This window comes from Mycteria americana, chromosome 4 (assembly GCF_035582795.1).
Source record: "Mycteria americana isolate JAX WOST 10 ecotype Jacksonville Zoo and Gardens chromosome 4, USCA_MyAme_1.0, whole genome shotgun sequence".
Classification (NCBI taxonomy): domain Eukaryota; kingdom Metazoa; phylum Chordata; class Aves; order Ciconiiformes; family Ciconiidae; genus Mycteria; species Mycteria americana.
Genome location: NC_134368.1, coordinates 26,477,795 through 26,495,742, shown reverse-complemented (window position 1 = coordinate 26,495,742; position 17,948 = coordinate 26,477,795). Strand labels below are relative to the sequence as shown.

Below are 17,948 nucleotides of genomic sequence, written 5' to 3'. Positions count from 1 at the left end.
ACTTAGAAAAACTACATCTCGTGAAAGCTGATGTCTGGAGGAGACGGAAGCACTCTGCACAGCACAGCGCAGCACTCAGCAGCTTGCGTAACACTGAGCAAGAGCATTACAGCACCTCCTTCGCTTAGGGTCACAATCGCTGCCTTGCTTTGGAGATTATAGGCTTAGGTCTTAAACTCCAAGGGTAATAAACACATTAAAAAAATAACCCAGCAACAACAAAGGAACCCCTCCCCCAGAGGCAGTTTGTTATCTGAGGTAGGAATAATAAGGGTACCATCCTCTTCCTGTTGGAATTGGTGGTTAAATTCCCCCCGGGGATAAATTTGAGTCCTTTAATATCAGGCACTAAAAGAAAAGTAAAATGAAACAACAACAAGAAAGTAGTTTACATCTCTGCCAAAAGTTTTGTGGGTTTGCTTTTTAAAATCAAATTTCTTCCCGTCCTGATAAGATGCGGCAGGGTAATACTTCACAGTGTTGGTGTTTCTTCCCTTACATAGACAGAACATGCTAGGTCTGCGAGACAGAAAGTCCTTAAAACTTGTAATTAAGAAGATAGTTACCATCTGCCCCGTGTAAGCCTATATTATAATCAGCCTGATTTTTTGATGGGTCTGGGTATGACAGCTGTTTCATTTTTAAACCTCCTCCAGTAACAGCAATGGCTATGTAGCCAGGCTAATTGCCTGAAGCTTTACAATCCTTTTGCAAAAGACAGTTGGAGAGAGCAGGGAAAAGCTCTCTCTTTCATTGCAGTCAGAAAATAGCTAGGACAAATGGCCAAATGAATTAAGGCAAGGGAATGAGCTTGGCCTTTTTTTGTGGAATAAGCAGCACATCTTTTCACAATTCCATCTGACCTCCAGCGCGACACAACTGCTTTTTTGCCTCCAAATTAGGCCAGTTTGGTAGCCAGCGAGAACCTTCGTATATGCTGAATGTCCAGGGGCTTGGTAAATTAACACAGCTGGCAACTCTAGAGTTGCTTAAATTTAAAAGTTGCCCCTACCTTTAAAAAGTTTAATTAACGACCCGGTCTCAGCCCAGTGCCTTGCCCACCCATGTAGCAGTGGGGGCTGGAAACAGGGGAAGGTGGGTGATCATGATGTACACACTTCCAGACTGCAAACTTCAGTGAATCTTGCAAACTTCCATAGGGGGATGAGAAATGCAGTTATAGAAGTTTTTCCCCGCAGATGACCTTTTAGAAGGTACAAGCTTAGGAAGGCTTCTGAGCGGTCTTGATTGTTATAGCGGTATGCAGTCCTAAGGAAATCAAATGTTTTAATGCAGTGAAAAGTTACACAATTGGGAATGAATAATCTGTGCCATAGCTGCAGAGTAAACATCTGGATGATGGAAAATGGCCATGACTGAAAAGACCTTAGAGCCACGGTCATTGCCAGCAAATTTAACATGAGTTCCCAGAGTGTGCCAGGACAAGAAGATCTAATGTCATCTACAAACACGGAAACAAAGGGCTAACCAGGGGCATGCAGGAGGCCACCACTGGAGCATCACAAACAGCTTCTGTGCCTGTCTTCCAACAATTATGAAAAATGGAAGGTGGTACAGAAGCCCATGACATAAATGGTCAAGGGCTGGAAAAATGCTTCACAGTGCTTGTACCTTAGTGAAGAGGAAGCCTTGAAGTTGACCTGATAACACTCAAAGTATGTCTCCATGGAATGGTGTAGGCTGACATGAGTGAGCTCCTTCTGTTCTCCAAGCTTGCTGGGCACAGGCTAACTCCAAACTGGGAATCGCATAACTGCCATCAGAACCACACTGAGCCCAAACTAATAAACTTGGCTAGGAAGCAGAGCAATAAGGTGTGGATTCTGGGTGAAATGAATGACTACATTTGGTAGGTTCAGTATATCTCAGATCACAGACAGCATTTTTTGAATCTACCTCTAGAGAAGTGTGGAGATGTGCCTCGAGAAAGTAGCCAAGGATCAGGAACTGAAGGGAGGAACTGGATTTGAAACCATGCATTGGGAATGGGACACGGCCTAACATACATCCTTCAGTCGCTGATTGAAAAAGCAAGATCCTGACATCCATAAAAGCTTTCAGACTGCCCATGCCCTTGGTTTCCTTAGTACAGGTGAGAGGGCTGGCAGTACCAACAACTGCTGGGCAGAAACCGTACTTGGTAACAAAGGCAATGCGGGAGAAACTATAAAATCTTTCAAGAACTCTTTATTCCAATGGTCAATCTGCCTGATCAAAAAAAGATGTCTGTTGGCTCTGTAGAGTTTTCAGCCTTTCATTCTTGTTTGACCTTCTCTCCTAGATCAAACTGTCATGGAAAGTGGAAGAGTCATCATCTCTTGACGCCTGCTGGATCATATCCTGCTGGTTTTCCAGAAGATATGCTTCACCAAAATGCACAGGATTGGAGTCGGTCCAGAGCAGGTGACCCCTGCAGACCCCACAAGCTGAAGCAAGTACCTTAGTCCCCATATAAGTTTTTCCTCTTGACTGGGTGGCTCAGCATGACATAGTGGTTAAGTGACAGACAACAGGGCTCGCAGATGTTTTGCCTTGTGTCTGTTATATGCATGTCCCATCTTTATGTTGCAAGATAGAGTAGCTGGTGGGAGGGGAATACAGAACGGGCTTTCAAGGGAAAGTATACTATAGCCTTTTCTCTGAGATCACACTGCAGTGACTAAAAATTCCTGAAATCTGTAGGCCACAGCAGTGAGGTGTTGCATGTTGTCTGCTGGGATCTCTCTGGAGGTTATACAAAGGGTTTGGGTAAATCCCTGCTGTCAGCTCTTTGCTTCTGAAACTCTCATTTCCTCCTCCTCTCACATACACTCATGTTCCTTTAATCATAGAACTTCCTACTTCTTTTTTAAGCAAAAGCTGACAATGGAAGATTTTATCCTTTGTTGAGGCATGAACTTTTAAAAAAGGGGAAACAAGAATTTACTGTACTTGGGACACACTCAGCAAATAACAATTAGCGCAGATCCCCTCAAATGTCCAAATACATATTACTTAATTTGTCCACAATTTTAAGCAATTGTGGCCTGAATCTGAACCCATTAATAATGTCTTGTAAACATCTGCCCCAGTTAAAATAGTACTCCTTTCTGGCAACTGAGATGCTTGGGACAAATTATGAGAGAATCTGAAATGTTGCTCTTTTTTTTAATTAAATAAATGCTAATAATTTTGGATGCCTAAAGATGTTCTGAGGGTAGAACATGCTGTTTATGCATGCTTGATTTAGGCTAACACAGACTTATTTCTCCTACCCCATACAGAGCTTGGCAGCTACCGGAGCATGGATAATGGCTTGCCCTGGCACCTCTCATGCTAGCCAGCGTATCTAAACTAGCATCCAGTAACATTAAAGCCAGTAGTTACATACGACTCCATCACACAATCCCATTAAATCCTGCAGGAGCTGGGTGAGCCACCTGCAGTTTCTGCAGATATAATTTCTGTACAGGTAGGGTAAAACACCTGCATATATTCTATCTCACCATCCTTTTTATTGTCTTCCTGCAAAGTCAGTGCATTAAAACAATCTTTCTACTCTGTTGATGTAGTTTAGCAGCTCAATGCCAAACAATGAAGTTCAGGTCACAAATTAGACAGTCAAACAATAAAATCCAGATTTTGTGCATAAATACCTTTTTCGTGTTGTTAAAGGTAAGGTAGGTGGCAGGTATCACCAAGAAAATTTTCAAGCAGGGGCCTTATGATAATAGACCAGCATCATGGACTGTCTTCATTTCAGCTCCAGCAAGGTTACATATTGTAAAAGTCTCCATGGCTGGAAGCTGCTTCTTAAATTGTTACGTGATTGTTGTTTCTAGGTACTATTGAAACTGAAGCCTATTCGCAGCAGCATGAAGACATCACTGTATCCCAGAGATACGCCAGAGGCTGTTGGGGGATATTTTTGTATTAAAAAGTCTTCCTTTATTTTCCGTTCTAGCAGGAAGTAACCTTTCCTGACCAGATGACTAGGTTATGTGATCAGGTCTTATTTGACTTTCTCCACTGTTTGAAAAGAACAGCACATTTTCTTCAATAGAGAAACCTTGCTTGCACTGAGGCCTGCCTCTATGAACTCCATCAGGAACTGCAAAAAGCCCTGAAGGTTTTCTGAGGCTTATCGAGATTATTTCACTATGCTCAGATTTGTACTGCCTCTCAGCTCAATGGATGTTTGCACTCATACCTCTTTATGGTATGTTAGACATTCTACTGCAGGTCTTGAAAACGTCATGGCTTTGTCATGGCTGGCCCTACATATTCTCTTCTTGACAGTCCATCTCTTTCCATTTTGAATAAACATCTTAGTTTTTGCTTCTCTCAAAATGAGCATAATGTTTAACAACGTCCTTGACAAGTTGACTGTAGAGAATGCACTCCAAGGGCTCTATAATTATTCCTTATTTCATACTGTTAATTGTATTGCTACTTTGCCAATTGCAAGGTTCACTGCTCCTCTGTATCTGCCTGTTACCTTAGTCTCTAACCACTGAAACCACCATTTGAGATTCCTGACCAAAAAATACTAGACACAATTCATATAGCAGGCCATTAAATACTAAAGAGCAAGCGCATTTCAGGTTTTGTTTAGTTTGTTTTGGGATCAGATTTTTTTGTGATATGCCCTAAGAGAAAACTGCAAATAACAAACTGGGGAGACGTACACATACCACTAATCCCATCAAGAATCTATGGCTTCATGAGCTCAGAGTCCCAATCAGTGGCCAACTCTTCAAGCTACTCAGCTCATCTTAACTCATACATGGAAGAAACGTGCTCTTCGAGTCACCTGTTGCCTTGAAAATTCCAAATCTTTGACATTGCAGGACATTTCACTATCTACAGAACCAACAACATCCTAAGCATCAGATGTTGGAAACATGGAAAAAATTCTGTATAGGAGTGTTATAAGTATTCGTTCATCCCATAACAGCTTATGAAAAAAAAATCTGAGAAACCAGAACTTGGAAACTTCTTAAATGCTAGTTAAACAGTCAAAAAAACCCACTTTCAAGAGAAGTAGGGTGAATCAAATTGTAGCAAGAAGTCTTTTCTTCCTGAGGACCATCTTGATTAGACTGACTTGCAAATAAGTAGTGAGAAATGGAAACTCGCTCATTAGTAACAGAAGAACAGACAGATACAAAAGGCTATTACCATATTCTGCTTTTAGCTGGAAAATGAAAAATGTATTTATATCTCCTTTGTAGACAAGCAGTCTAGTGTGAAGTGTTAACAAAATGAAAGGTATTACAGAAGAGTGCTAGACAGGGACAGAAAGAAGTAGGCATCCAGTTGAGCCTAGGACCAATACGACTGTTGTCAGAACGTCTTTGTTGGTCATTTTACTCCTATCAAAAGCAGACTCCTGCTTCCATCTCTTTCTGTAGCAGCAATTTCTACTTGTGAAATACAACACTTTAGAAATGTCAGGAAAATTTCCTAAAATCTCTCTGGGGTTCTGAAATGCTGCATGAGAAAAGTTGGGGACGGGGAGCTAATACGAGCTTCTCCAGAACCCCTGTTTTCACAGAATCACAGAATCACAGAATCATATAGGTTGGAAAAGACCTTTAAGATCATTGAGTCCAACCATAAACCTAACACTGCCAAAAACCACCACTACACCATGTCTCTAAGTACCTCATCCAAACGTCCTTTAAATACCTCCAGGGATGGCGACTCAACCACTTCCCTGGGCAGTCTGTTCCAATGCTTGATAACCCTCTCGGTGAAGAAAAATTTCCTAATATCCAGTCTAAATGTTTTAATCATCCCTGTTCTCTCTGTAAGAGGAGTTTCATCATCTGTTAGCATCTATAGCCCCAAAGCTTTTCTAACACCATGGAAATATGAGATACAATTAGACAGAAGAAAAAGTCCATTCATACAAAGGAATAAGTAGTCTTCTACATAATGAAGTACTTACTGATTTGCTTTGGGTTATGCTAAAAAGGCCTACTCTGAGGCACTGAATTCTTGCAGCCTCAGGTTTGTTTAGATGAAAGGAACACTTTGGGGCAGCTGAATGAGCACATGAGTACCCAGTGATCCACCCTAATTTAGGTTATGTAAAACTTAGTGGGTGTAAGCCACACATGAGCCTTCCCAAGGCAATGCCTGGGTTGCACTCCCAATGGTTACCTTGGCTGCCAGCGTTCTTCTCCCTCCCACATACCTGTTCTAGTAAACCTCTGTTAAAGAAAAATGACGTCACATCACAGGGCATGACACAGTATAAATACTGTGCAATGATCTAAGGTGCCTCAGACAATCATGGCATTCATCCAGCTGTAGTCAAAATGTATTCTTTTTGGTTTAGGTGCTTTTTTGGTGTCATCAGCATAGTATGCAGATAGGGTGCACTGTTTGAAGTGGAAAAGAACGTGATCACAGTATTTTGAAATAGATGGGAGACTAGTAAGGACCCTTTTACACACAGCGACCATTGTGTTGGAGGTCCCTAAGCAAGCTGTAAGAGAACTGGCTGCTTGCTCAATGAAGAGCAGGGGCATGCAGAGACACCTAAACAAGCTCTGACCAGCCCAGCACTGGAATCAGAAGCAACGTAGACATGTGTCCTGGTTTCAGCGGGGATAGAGTTAATTTTCTTTCCAGTAGCTGGTGAAGTCCTGTGTTTTGGATTTAGTATGAGAATAATGTGATAACACGCTGATGGTTTAGTTGTTGCTAAGTGGTGTTTACACCAGTCAAGGACTTTTCAGCTTCCCATGCTCTGCCAGGTGCACAGGAAGCTGGGAGGGGCACAGCCAGGACAGCTGACCCCAACTGACCAAAGGGCTATTCCATACCATATGGCGTCATGCTCAGTATAGAAACTCGGGGTAGTTGGCTGGGGGGCAGCGATCGCTGGTTGGGGACTGGCTGGGCATCAGTCGGTGGGTGGTGAGCAGTTGCATCACTTGTTTTTTTCTTGGGTTTTGTTCCTGTCTCTCTCTCTCTCTCCCCCCCCCCCTTTGTTGTTTTCCTTACTATTATTATTGTTATTATTATTATTATTACTACTACTACTACTTTATTTTATTTCAATTATTAAACTGTTCTTATCTCAACGCACGAGTTTTCTTACTTTTGCTCTTCCGATTCTCTCCCCCATCCCACTGGGGGGGGAGGGAGGGAGCGAGCAGCTGTGTGGTGCTTGGTTGCCGACTGGGGCTAAACCACGACGGTCCTTTTTGGCACCCAATGTGGCGCATAAAGGCTTGAGACAACGACAGGTCTGACCAGAGCATGTTAGAAGAAATTTGTGATAAGCATTCATTATGTTGGTTTGATAGCCGCTGGCCAGAAAGTTGATTCCTTTGCTCTCAGAGTTGTTGTGCTTGTTCTCAGAGCTGTGTTCTGTCACACCTTTCTTGCCGCCCGCTCTCCCTGTGGTGCTGTTAATCCAGCTCCCAGAGGTGATAAAAGTTACTGCTTTGTTACTGTGTAACGCTGGCTTATGGTATGATAACATTCTTGGTCGTGAGATTGTACTCAGCACGGCTGTCATTCCCGTACTTCAGAGCCATTAATCTCACAGAAACTATTAATAATTACACTTTTTACCTCTTCTCCTCAGAGAGGCAAACTACGGGGAGACACCTCCCTTCACCTTCCCCTTCTCCTCCAGGCTAGTTACAATAGCTCTTGAGAACTGTGAATATCCTTAGGATGTTCAAACCAGCATGTTCCTATTGCTGTCTCCTGAATGTGTTTCAGGCCTTGTTTAGGGTCAAACAACTATTTAAGAATACCACCCAGAGATCTGCCCTGAGGCTCTGTAGTTACGCGTGGCAGGGTGTGTGGGATAGCATGGGCAGATGCCTAGGACGGTGGTCACCTCCAGTGTTTTGGAACTTCACCCCTCAACAAGTGCAGCATCCTGAAAAATTAGGAGAATATTTGGAAAAAGTATGCTGTCATCCTGGCAATTCTAGGGAGACACAAATCACTGCCAGGTGCTGGGGCCTGGCCCATGCCTACCGAGCCCTGTTCAACACTCTTCAGTACCCTCAGGGGGAAGAGAAGGTCTCTGGATCTGACGGCAAAATGACAGGCACTGCAGCTACTCCAACCCTGGCAACAGGCACTGTGGCTACTCCAATCCCTGCGACAGGCACTGCGGCTGAACCAGAGAACCAACCCCTGCCGGTATCAGTTGCCCCTATACATAAGAAGAACTCTTGGAAGGGAAAGTCAGCTCGTTTAGAAAGGGATGATGAAAAAGCAGAGCCATCATGAGGAGAGGAGGAGGAAGAACTCATAAACGGGACAGAAATCACCCGATCCCTATCCCTGAGTGAGCTGTGGACATGTGAAAAGATTTCAGCCGTCGTCCAGGGGAGCACATTGTCACCTGGCTGCTCCAATGCTGGGATAACGGGGCCAGTAGCCTGGAATTAGAGGGTAAGGTAATGCTGCCGCATTGTGGCAAAACATTGCTGCCTGTGTAGGGAACCTGGCTGTAAAAGTACGTCACATAGATGCTCACGTACCCAAGAGTTGGGCCACTGAAGAACATGAAAACAGCCAGCAGGTGGATCAGGCTGCTAAGACTGAAGTGGCTCAGGTAGACCTGGACTGGCAACATAAGGGTGAATTATTTATGGCTCAGTGGGCCCATGACACCTCAGGCCATCAAGGAAGAGATGCAACATACAGATGGGCTCATGATCAAGGGGTGGACTTGACCATGGACACTATTGCACGGGTTATCCATGAATGTGAAACATGCGCTGCAATCAAACAAGCCAAGTGGTTAAAGCCTCTCTGGTATGGAGGGCGATGGCTGAAATAGAAATATGGGGAGGCCTGGCAGATCGATTATATCACACTCCCACAAACCCGCCAAGGCAAGCGCCATGTGCTTACAATGGTGGCAGCAACCACCGGATGGCTGGAAACATATCCTGTGCCCCATGCCACTGCCCGGAACACCATCCTGGGCCTTGAAAAGCAAGTCCTGTGGGGACATGGAACCCCAGAGAGAATTGAGTCAGACAACGGGACTCATTTCTGAAACAACCTCATAGACACCTGGGCCAAAGAGCATGGCCTTGAGTGGGTATATCACATCCCCTATCATGCACCAGCCTCTGGGAAAATCAAATGATACAATGGGCTGTTAAAGACTGCACTGCGAGCAATGGGTGGTGGGACATTCAAACATTGGGATACGCATTCAGCAAAGGCCACCTGGTTAGTCAACACTAGGGGATCTGTCAGTTGAGCTGGCCCCACCCAATCAAAACTTTTACGTACTGTAGAAGGGGATAAAGTCCCTGTAATGCACGTAAAAAATACGCTGGGGAAGACAGTCTGGGTTACTCCTGCCTCAGGCAAAGGCAAACCCATTTGTGGGATTGCTTTTGCTGAAGGACCTGGGTGCACTTGGTGGGTGATGCAGCAGGATGGGGAAGTCCAATGTGTGCCTCAAGGGGATTTGATTTTGGGTGAGAATAGCGAATTAACTGAATGGTATGATGTTGATTGCTATATAGTACTGTATGTCATCACTTTTATGGTTGCTATATGCCACATCAATGGTATTATCCAGATTAATGAAGAATGAACTTCGATGAAACTGAGCTTCATCATGCAACAATCCAACACCACACACCATCTCTCCTGCCCTGAAGGACTGTTACGACAGATGGAGCCCAAAGTCATGGACTAAATGAACTCCATGGGCATTTTAGAGGGATGGCCCATAGACCAAGGGAATGATATCTCTGTGTGTATATCAAAAGACAGGGAAAGTGGTGGTGATTAATTGGAATTTATTGGAAAGTGTGGGACCTGGGCATGACATAGATGGTATAGAATAAGGGATGGATACTGTCCTGGTTTTGGCTGGGATAGGGTTAATTTTCTTCCTAGTAGCTGGTATAGTGCTGTGTTTTGGATTTAGTATGAGAATAATTTTGATAACACACTGATGTTTTAGTTGCTGCTAAGTAATGTTTGTACTAGTCAAGGACTTTTCAGCTTCCCATGCTCTGCCGGGTGCACAAGAAGCTGGGAGGGGGCACAGCCAAACTGGCCAAGGGGCTATTCCATACCATATGATGTCATGCTCAGTATAGAAACTGGAGGGAGCTGGCCAGGGGGGCAGCGATTGTTTCTCGGGGACTGGCTGGGCGTTGGTTGGTGGGTGGTGAGCAGTTGCATCACTTGTTTTTCTCTTGGGTTTTGTTCCTGTCTCTCTGTCTCTCTCTCCTTGCTTTCATTACAATTTATTATTATTTTATTTTCTTTCCGTTATTAAACTGTTTTTATCTCAACCCATGAGTTTTCTTACTTTTGCTCTTCAGATTCTCTCCCCCATCCCACTGGCTGTGTGGGGCTTAGTTGCCAGCTGGGGTTAAACCACATGAGCTGTGCAATGGGGCTGTGTGTTGGGGAGCAGCAAAGGCAGGCACTGCTCTGAAGGGGAAAGTGAGCCAGGAGCTGAGGGTGACAGGCAGACAGGCAAGGGGGGCAACTTACTGACAAGGGGGCTGTCCCACAATACCCCAAAACAACAAGCAAGGCAGGTCAACAGTCCAAGTCACCAGACAAGGCCATGGTGGTGAGACAGGTCTGAGGTCAAGCCAGGAAGTCAAGTCTGTAGATCAGGATCAACAAGGATGCACGGCCTGACGCAAGTGTGGCTGCAACATAGCTCAGGCAGGGACCAAGCACAAGACCCTCAGCTTAAATGCAGCTCCAAAGAGATGGTGGCAGGGTGGGAAGCACCTGGCTTCTTCCAGCTTTTTGTTGAATGGCTGCAAGGCCAGCAGGCATTGAGGCTAGAAGCTGCTGGAGGCCCGAAGTGCCTCAAAGCTAGATGTCTGCGTTATCCAAGTTATCTAATTAAGCAGCCGAACCCCCAGGAGAGAGGGGAATGCACCAAGGCACTGACGCTGTCCCAGCTGACTTGGCTAAGAAGTGGTGGTGTGCTCTGCCATGTTGATGTGTCTGCCAGGCTGTTTTATTATGGTGGAATTGCAGCAGCTACTGTGGTGGACTTGAAATCAAAATAACTGGATTCAGCTCCTTGCTCCACTGAATGGTGGAGGAAGATCCCAAAGGAGAAAAAGCACTAGCTACGTCGTCCTCTTTGCTCTGTGTAGATTACTGTCCTTCATTCAGAGCCCTGCTAGCTGCAGTTTCATGACTTTGTCCTAAGTAGTGGCAACTGTTATCAAAGATTACTATGTTTGAAAAAAATCCCAAGAATATTGGTTGACTGGTGACGCTACACTACAGTCCTTGCTACTCAGGATTGCTGGTAGTGCACTGGCTCCAGCGTATTGAGCAAGAGCTGGAGGGTGCTAGGTACCTGCAGAGGAGGCACCTGGTAAGGAAACCATGTGTTTGAGGAGGACTGAGAGAGTTACTGTTGGGAGGGAGGGATAGCTGTCAGGAAAGGACAAGGTTCCAGCAACCGCACGTCCCATTTTACCTCGTTTCGGCAGAGCATTGCATGACTACGGAGTACACGTCACAGACCTTCTGGAACAATCTTTCAGACAACAAGCAAGACAGTTTGACCACGACTTAGAAGATCTTGATTTCAGTGCCAGCAACTAGTGAGAAACTGAAATACTGGGTGCAAGTCATTGAACTTCTTTGTGACTCAATTCTCACTCTAAACAAGGGAAGACGTAATATCTGCCATTATGAAAGTGCTTTGACCTTTCCACATGATAAGCACTGTATCATCATTCTCAGATTATGTATTAAGTAATGATCTCTAGAAATAGACAACAAGGCAAAATATAAAAGTACAAACAGCACATCAAACAGCCACAAGCACAGGGGGTCATATGTACCTACCACAAACTACCACTTGCACTAGTTGGAAAAAATAAACCAGAACCTGGCGACCGCAGCACACCACAGCAGGTCCTCCAGCTATGCAGTGCTGTTCACTGCTATGGTTTTAGAGGAGCTGCCTTCTTCTTGTTGCACATGCCAACATTAGTTCTTTCCACATTTCATGCTAACCTCTCCCTGGACTACTGCGTCAATGTCACTCACTAGCACACTCACACTGCACACTTCGCTGCCTTTGTCATGCACCTTTGGAAGCCTAGGTTGCGCGAACAAGTGAACTCCTTCCTTCCTTTTTCACTGTTTTTTTCTTTTCTTCAAAAACTAAGCATCACTCATGGGGATTTTTATCTGTAGAAGCAAGATGGAGAAAGTGTTGATTATTTCAACTTGGATTTTCCAGGAGTGGTTCATTTGGGATTCCTGCTGAGGGCTAGTGTATGGATTTGCAGGGGTTTTTTTAGAACATTCTCTGAATCAGAAATTACTGTTCATACGGAAGACAGTATGTGATGACAATTGCTGGTACTCAGACAACAGGAGATCTAATTTTACACATCCTTAAGGATGTTCAGCTACAGAGTGTTGTTGGAGAAGGATGCAAGTATCTGGGACTAGCTCTGGGCTCTATTACTTCTGAAGTAACTCCCATACTTCTGAAGGGAAAAGCGCCAGGCTTTTCCAAAGTTGGGAGCTGGGTAAGTGATATTACCTTCCTCCACACTCTTCCACTTTGGCCCCGTGAACTGGAGAGGCCTGGTGACAAAAATCAGCATACGATGGGGAAAGACATACTGAGGCAACATACCATATATCTGCTTCAGTGTAAGCAGCAAAAAGACTTAAATCAACTATTTCATCCATGTTCAGGCCCTGGACCAGTGGATGACATGATCCCTCACTTTGCCAGGCATTTACATAATTTAACAAAATTGTATTAATTATGTACAAATACAAAATTCATTTGTACTCCCAGAAACTTCAACTCCCTGGCACAATGAAACAGTTACATCTATATAGTCACAAAAGCAAAAAAAAGTTGCTTGTTATCTATTTACTACATTTGTGCATTCTGAGAACAGTGAGTTTAGTTCTCATCTAAGTGCACTTACTTCTGGAATTACACAGATCCTCAATAAAAGGCTTTGGAGTAGAAGTAGTCCTCCACTTACACTGGCAGAGAAGTAAAACATCACAAAAAGGAATGCATCCCTGGAGTCACGTGGAACGTACTTCACCTTAGTCACCATATGCAGATGGAGGTCCCAAGATCACAACTGGATCCTTAGCATGTTTAGAAGAGTCTGAGGACTAGGAGTTTTCATTACTAACCACTGTAGATGGTACTGTACTTTCAGCGAAAGTCTCATCTTACACGGTTATGAACTGTCACCCCAACTATGTTTTTGTTTTTAAATGTCAAAAAATGTACAAACATAGATGTAGGCATAGATTATTATTATTTTATTGCTCTTGTTAAAAAGTCAGTGTATGAATTATGGCACTATGCTGTAAAAATGCAACATTACTGAGTGCTCTAACAGTGCGAGGTCCATTATGACAAGATTTTAAACATGAAGCATGAGCTTCAATATGGATTTCCAAATTAAAAAAAAAAGCCTAAAAGGTAAATGGATTAATAATAACTGATTTATCTGGAATTTCAATACTAAGTGAATACAGAGTGGATTTGCAAGAACCAGACATATTTACACAAAGCTTCTAGAAATTGAAGAGTAAATTCTCTTTTTCTTTTTGACCTACATAGAGGTATTTGTTCTGCACAGTAGATGAATTTTACAGCTCCCCTATTAAACTACAACCACAATGTGGCAGGGGGATTTGCATGAGAAAAGGAAAACGCAAAACAGAACCTTTTCTACATTGCCAGTCAGAGAAGAAACTGTGTGTTTTGAAATTTTAAAAATAAAAACATCAATTTAAGAAAAATAAAATAAAAATCACATCTCCTGGGTTAATCTCCACCATAACAAAACACTGATGCATATTAACTCTGTGCTTGGGGACCGAACAAAACTATGGCACTATTCCTAATTCTGAAGCAAACCCAAACAACTGCATATCTATGAATATTATTGCACTTGTAGCAGTGGTGCTTTAACTGGCCTGAAAACTACTTTTATTGTATTAAGGAAAGTGAATTTTTTTTTTTTTTAACGTGTGTAATCTTACTCGAAAGATGCATTGTAAAAAGAATGGTGTCCTAATTCAAACTGCCATACCCTTTATAAAACAGTTCAAGTATATCGGGCACAACATGAAGCTCTTGAAATGCCCCACTACTTCAGAAAAAGTCTTAAAGAATAACATTTCCCAGAGGATAGGTGGGCACAGAGTACCAAATATAGGGAAAAAAAATGACAGTGGGCATTAGTTTCCCAGCAAAAGGATGTCTTACATCACACAGCAGATCAGAAATAAATAAGATGAAACTTGAAGAGTCTGAATATAAATCCTTGGATGATGTTGCAAGAGTCACAGGCTTCACCAAACCAATGTCAGTGTATTTTGTTAAGCATAATGCAGTTACTATATACAGTATGTTTATCAGATAATGCCAACTAACAATACACTAAATTAATGGTGGTTAAACAAAAAAATGTACTAAAACAACGTACTTATAAAAACAGATGGCAACACCCCAATTATGCATAGTTACATATGATGAAGTCCAGCTCTCTGAAGTCCAATGGACTGACACCTTCAAGCATCAGGAAGCAGTTTTCTGAAGCGTAAACAACATAATTAACAGAACCCAGTCAAGCTGTAGGGGAATTACATTGTCAAGAATATCTCCAGTCCAATCACAAAACTCTCTGTAAATGTTACCACTGCATAGCTGCAATGGGGCAGTCATCCATTCAAAGGTTTTACACAGCCATATTTCTTCAAAGGACCTTCTAAAGGATGCGCTATTTAACATGGTGGTGATCTACACACAAAGAAAATATGTGACGAACACAAAGCACTTAGGTTTAGAAGCACTTAAGGAAGAATTCATGACATCTTTACAGTGTATTGTGTATGACTGCACGCACTATTAAGTTTCTCCTGCTTATTATTATGTGGCATCTTACTGTTCACAGTACTTCTACATGCTAAGAAGAAAGAGCCTTCTCCCCGAGAAACCAGCTTCTCTGATATGGGAAACCACCATGCCCGTATCTTGCTTTGCTACAGTAAGGCATGTACAATGAAGGTGACAATGGCTAATCCCCATGGATCATGACAAAAAGACCCAGCTCTTCCCTTTGTTTCTTGTTCAGCTTCTCTGCTCCATTACAACTGTGGATGTCAGTCAGCATCCATGTGTTCTTGCCTAGTAAGTAGAGGCTTCCCATCTGTATCACCAATCTTTTTCTGCATCTCTTTCACTGCTTTCAGCAAAGCTGCTCGCTCCTGCTCAAGAGTGAGAATGGACTGCTTCAATTTGCTTTCATTGGTCAATAAAAGCTCTACTGTGGCTTCAAGGTTTTGGATCTTTCCATTTGCCACCTTTCAAAATAAGAAGAAAGGAGAAGGGGGAGGAAGGAGGGGAAGAAAAAAGAACGGAAATTCATTAATAACTGAAACCAACTTTAAACTATTTTTTTGAGATACATTAATACATATAAAATACTTTCCAAATGATGAAAAATTGCAAAGGTAAATGCAAGTATGAATATTATTAGATCTGTGTACTTTAGACTGGCTATGGTTTTGCCTACAACAAGAAACTTCCCTCTATCAACTTGATTGCTTTGATTAGTTCACAATTAAATTCAGAATATAATACCAAGTAATGAAATTAGAAAGTTACTAAGTCTGCAAATTATATACCAAAGAACTGCAGGTTAAGATAAGCCTCTGTATGGATCAGTTGGGAGACATTTTTGGCCAGCCATATTTGTTGAATTCCACGTGCTTTGCAAAGCAAAGACAACCCAGCCTGTTAGCTGCATCCTCATTTCATCTTGACATGGAGTCCAACAAATGCCAGATTTGGAGGCAAAGGGAGAGGAGGGGATTTAGTGCTATATGCAAACGGACAACACATCTTGAAAAATTAAAAAAATTCTCCTTCAAAAGGCTGTACATATGGGTATTCTACTTCACAGCGAAACAGAGTATTAGATTGTTCAAACTGATCACGTGAGATCTATAGGTGAGGTATTTTGACAAAAGCATAAATCTGTTCGGCAGAAGTTTCAGCACTGGATAACGTTTGGAGACAAGAGCACTGGATTGTCTTGGCTTTCAGGGAAGTATTTGCCTTTCTGATGAGCTCACTGCCCTTCATGTAATTATGGTGGGTTAAAAAGTTCAGCCTTTGGAGGCAAAATATTGACAAACCATGACCCACATTGTTTGGTGATGCATTTTTCTCCCATCAGCAATGGGTCACCTTTCACCATAGGAAACGAAGGCTGATGAAGCCCACCTCTACCTCTAAGACAAAGGGATTGCTCCAACACTACAGACAGTTAAGTTCCCCACTATGATGTTAGGTGCTGACTTGCCAGCACTAAGGTGGAGATGAGCTTTGTAAAAAACTGCTTAGGGGTGCAAAGTCTTTATGGGCAGGAGGGGGTGGAAGATCCCATGATGCAGGTACCTATAGCACATCACATCTTGAATCTCATCCCAGAAATCCCTCTCCCCATTCAACAATTTCCTTGCCCATGTGCCTGAAGCTTTATGAAAATATCTTGCAGAAGAGCAGCTCTTCTTCTGACCTCTCTAAAGCTCATCTTAGAACCTGAAACAGGTTCAGACCTCACAGAAGCAGAATTTACAGCTTAAGCAAATTTTTGTGAGGAGAGGCAATCTAAGTCTGTGTGCTGGTTTCGGCTGGGATAGAGTTAATTTTCTTCATAGCGGCTAGTATGGGGCTATGTTTTGGATTTGTGCTGAAAACAGTGTTGATAACACAGGGATGTTTTCGTTACTGCTGAGCAGTGCTTACACAGAATCAAGGCCTCTTCTGCTTCTCACACCACCCCACCAGTGAGTACGCTGGGGGTGCACAAGAAGTTGGGAGGGGACACAGCCAGGACAGCTGACCCCAGCTGACCAAAGGGCTATTCCATACCATATGACATCATGCTCAGCATATAAAGCTGGGGGAAGAAGAAGGAAGGGGGGCGATGTTCAGAGTGATGGCGTTTGTCTTCCCAAGTAACCATTACGTGTGATGGAGCCCTGCTTTCCTGGAGATGGCTGAACACCTGCCTGCCCATGGGAAGCAGTGAATGAATTCCTTGCTTTGCTTTGCTTGCGCACACAGCTTTTGCTTTACCTATTAAACTGTCTTCATCCCAACCCATGAGTTTTCTCACTTTTACCCTTCCGATTCTCTCCCCCATCCCACTGGGGGGGGGGGGGGGGGGAGGTGAGCGAGCAGCTGTGTGGGGCTTAGTTGCCAGCTGGGGTTAAACCACAACAGTCCTCTTTGGTGCCCAACGTGGGGCTCAAAGGGTTTGAGACAACGACAGGTTTGATTGGAATGTGATAGATCAAATTTATAGCTGTTATTGCTGTTTAGTTATTAATTGGCAGGCTCCTGTGCTTGCCATGGGGCTTGCTTGCCTTGCTGTATATTACAGTGTAGTGCTTGTTACTGGCTGCTTTTTGCTTTCACTGCTTGCTGTACTGCTTATCATCTTAGTCTGCTGTGCCTGGGAACATTTTGATAACAGCAATGATGATTCGCCTGGGCTGGCAGATGGCCAGGGCATCGCTGCTGTTTCTGCACTGCTCTACTGGACAGGCTGGAACTCCAGGGTGAACTTGAGTCAAAGGGACTGTGACCTGTGGATGAGTCCATGTGGGAGTAGGACATCCCGAAGGGTCTGTGGCTGTGGATAAGCCCATGCCAGAGCAGGTACATCTCGAAGCGTCTGTGGCTGTGGTTATGTCTGTGCTGCAGCAGGTATACCTCTGAAGGGATTGTGGCCTAAGGATAAGTCCATGCTGGAGAAGGCAGACCTTGAAGTGTCTGTGGCTGTGGATAAGTCCATGCTGCAGCAGGTACAGCTTGAAGCATCAGCGGCTGTGCATGAGGTCATGCTGGAGCACCTCAAAGGGTGCCCATGAGGGAACAG

The 17,948-nt window shown here is 43.5% G+C and overlaps 1 protein-coding gene across 6 annotated transcripts in view; it reads right to left on the bottom strand.

Annotated features, from left to right (window-relative positions):
- Nucleotides 1–13,312: 13,312 nt before the first annotated feature.
- Nucleotides 13,313–17,948, bottom strand: part of TBC1D1 (TBC1 domain family member 1) — a 118,556-nt gene continuing 113,920 nt past the window's right edge. For all 6 annotated transcript variants that reach the window (XM_075499910.1, XM_075499909.1, XM_075499911.1 and 3 more), the window contains one exon: nucleotides 13,313–15,360. In XM_075499910.1, the coding sequence (XP_075356025.1) occupies nucleotides 15,160–15,360 (201 nt within the window). In that variant the 3' untranslated portion in view covers nucleotides 13,313–15,159. The remainder of the gene's footprint in view (nucleotides 15,361–17,948) is intronic.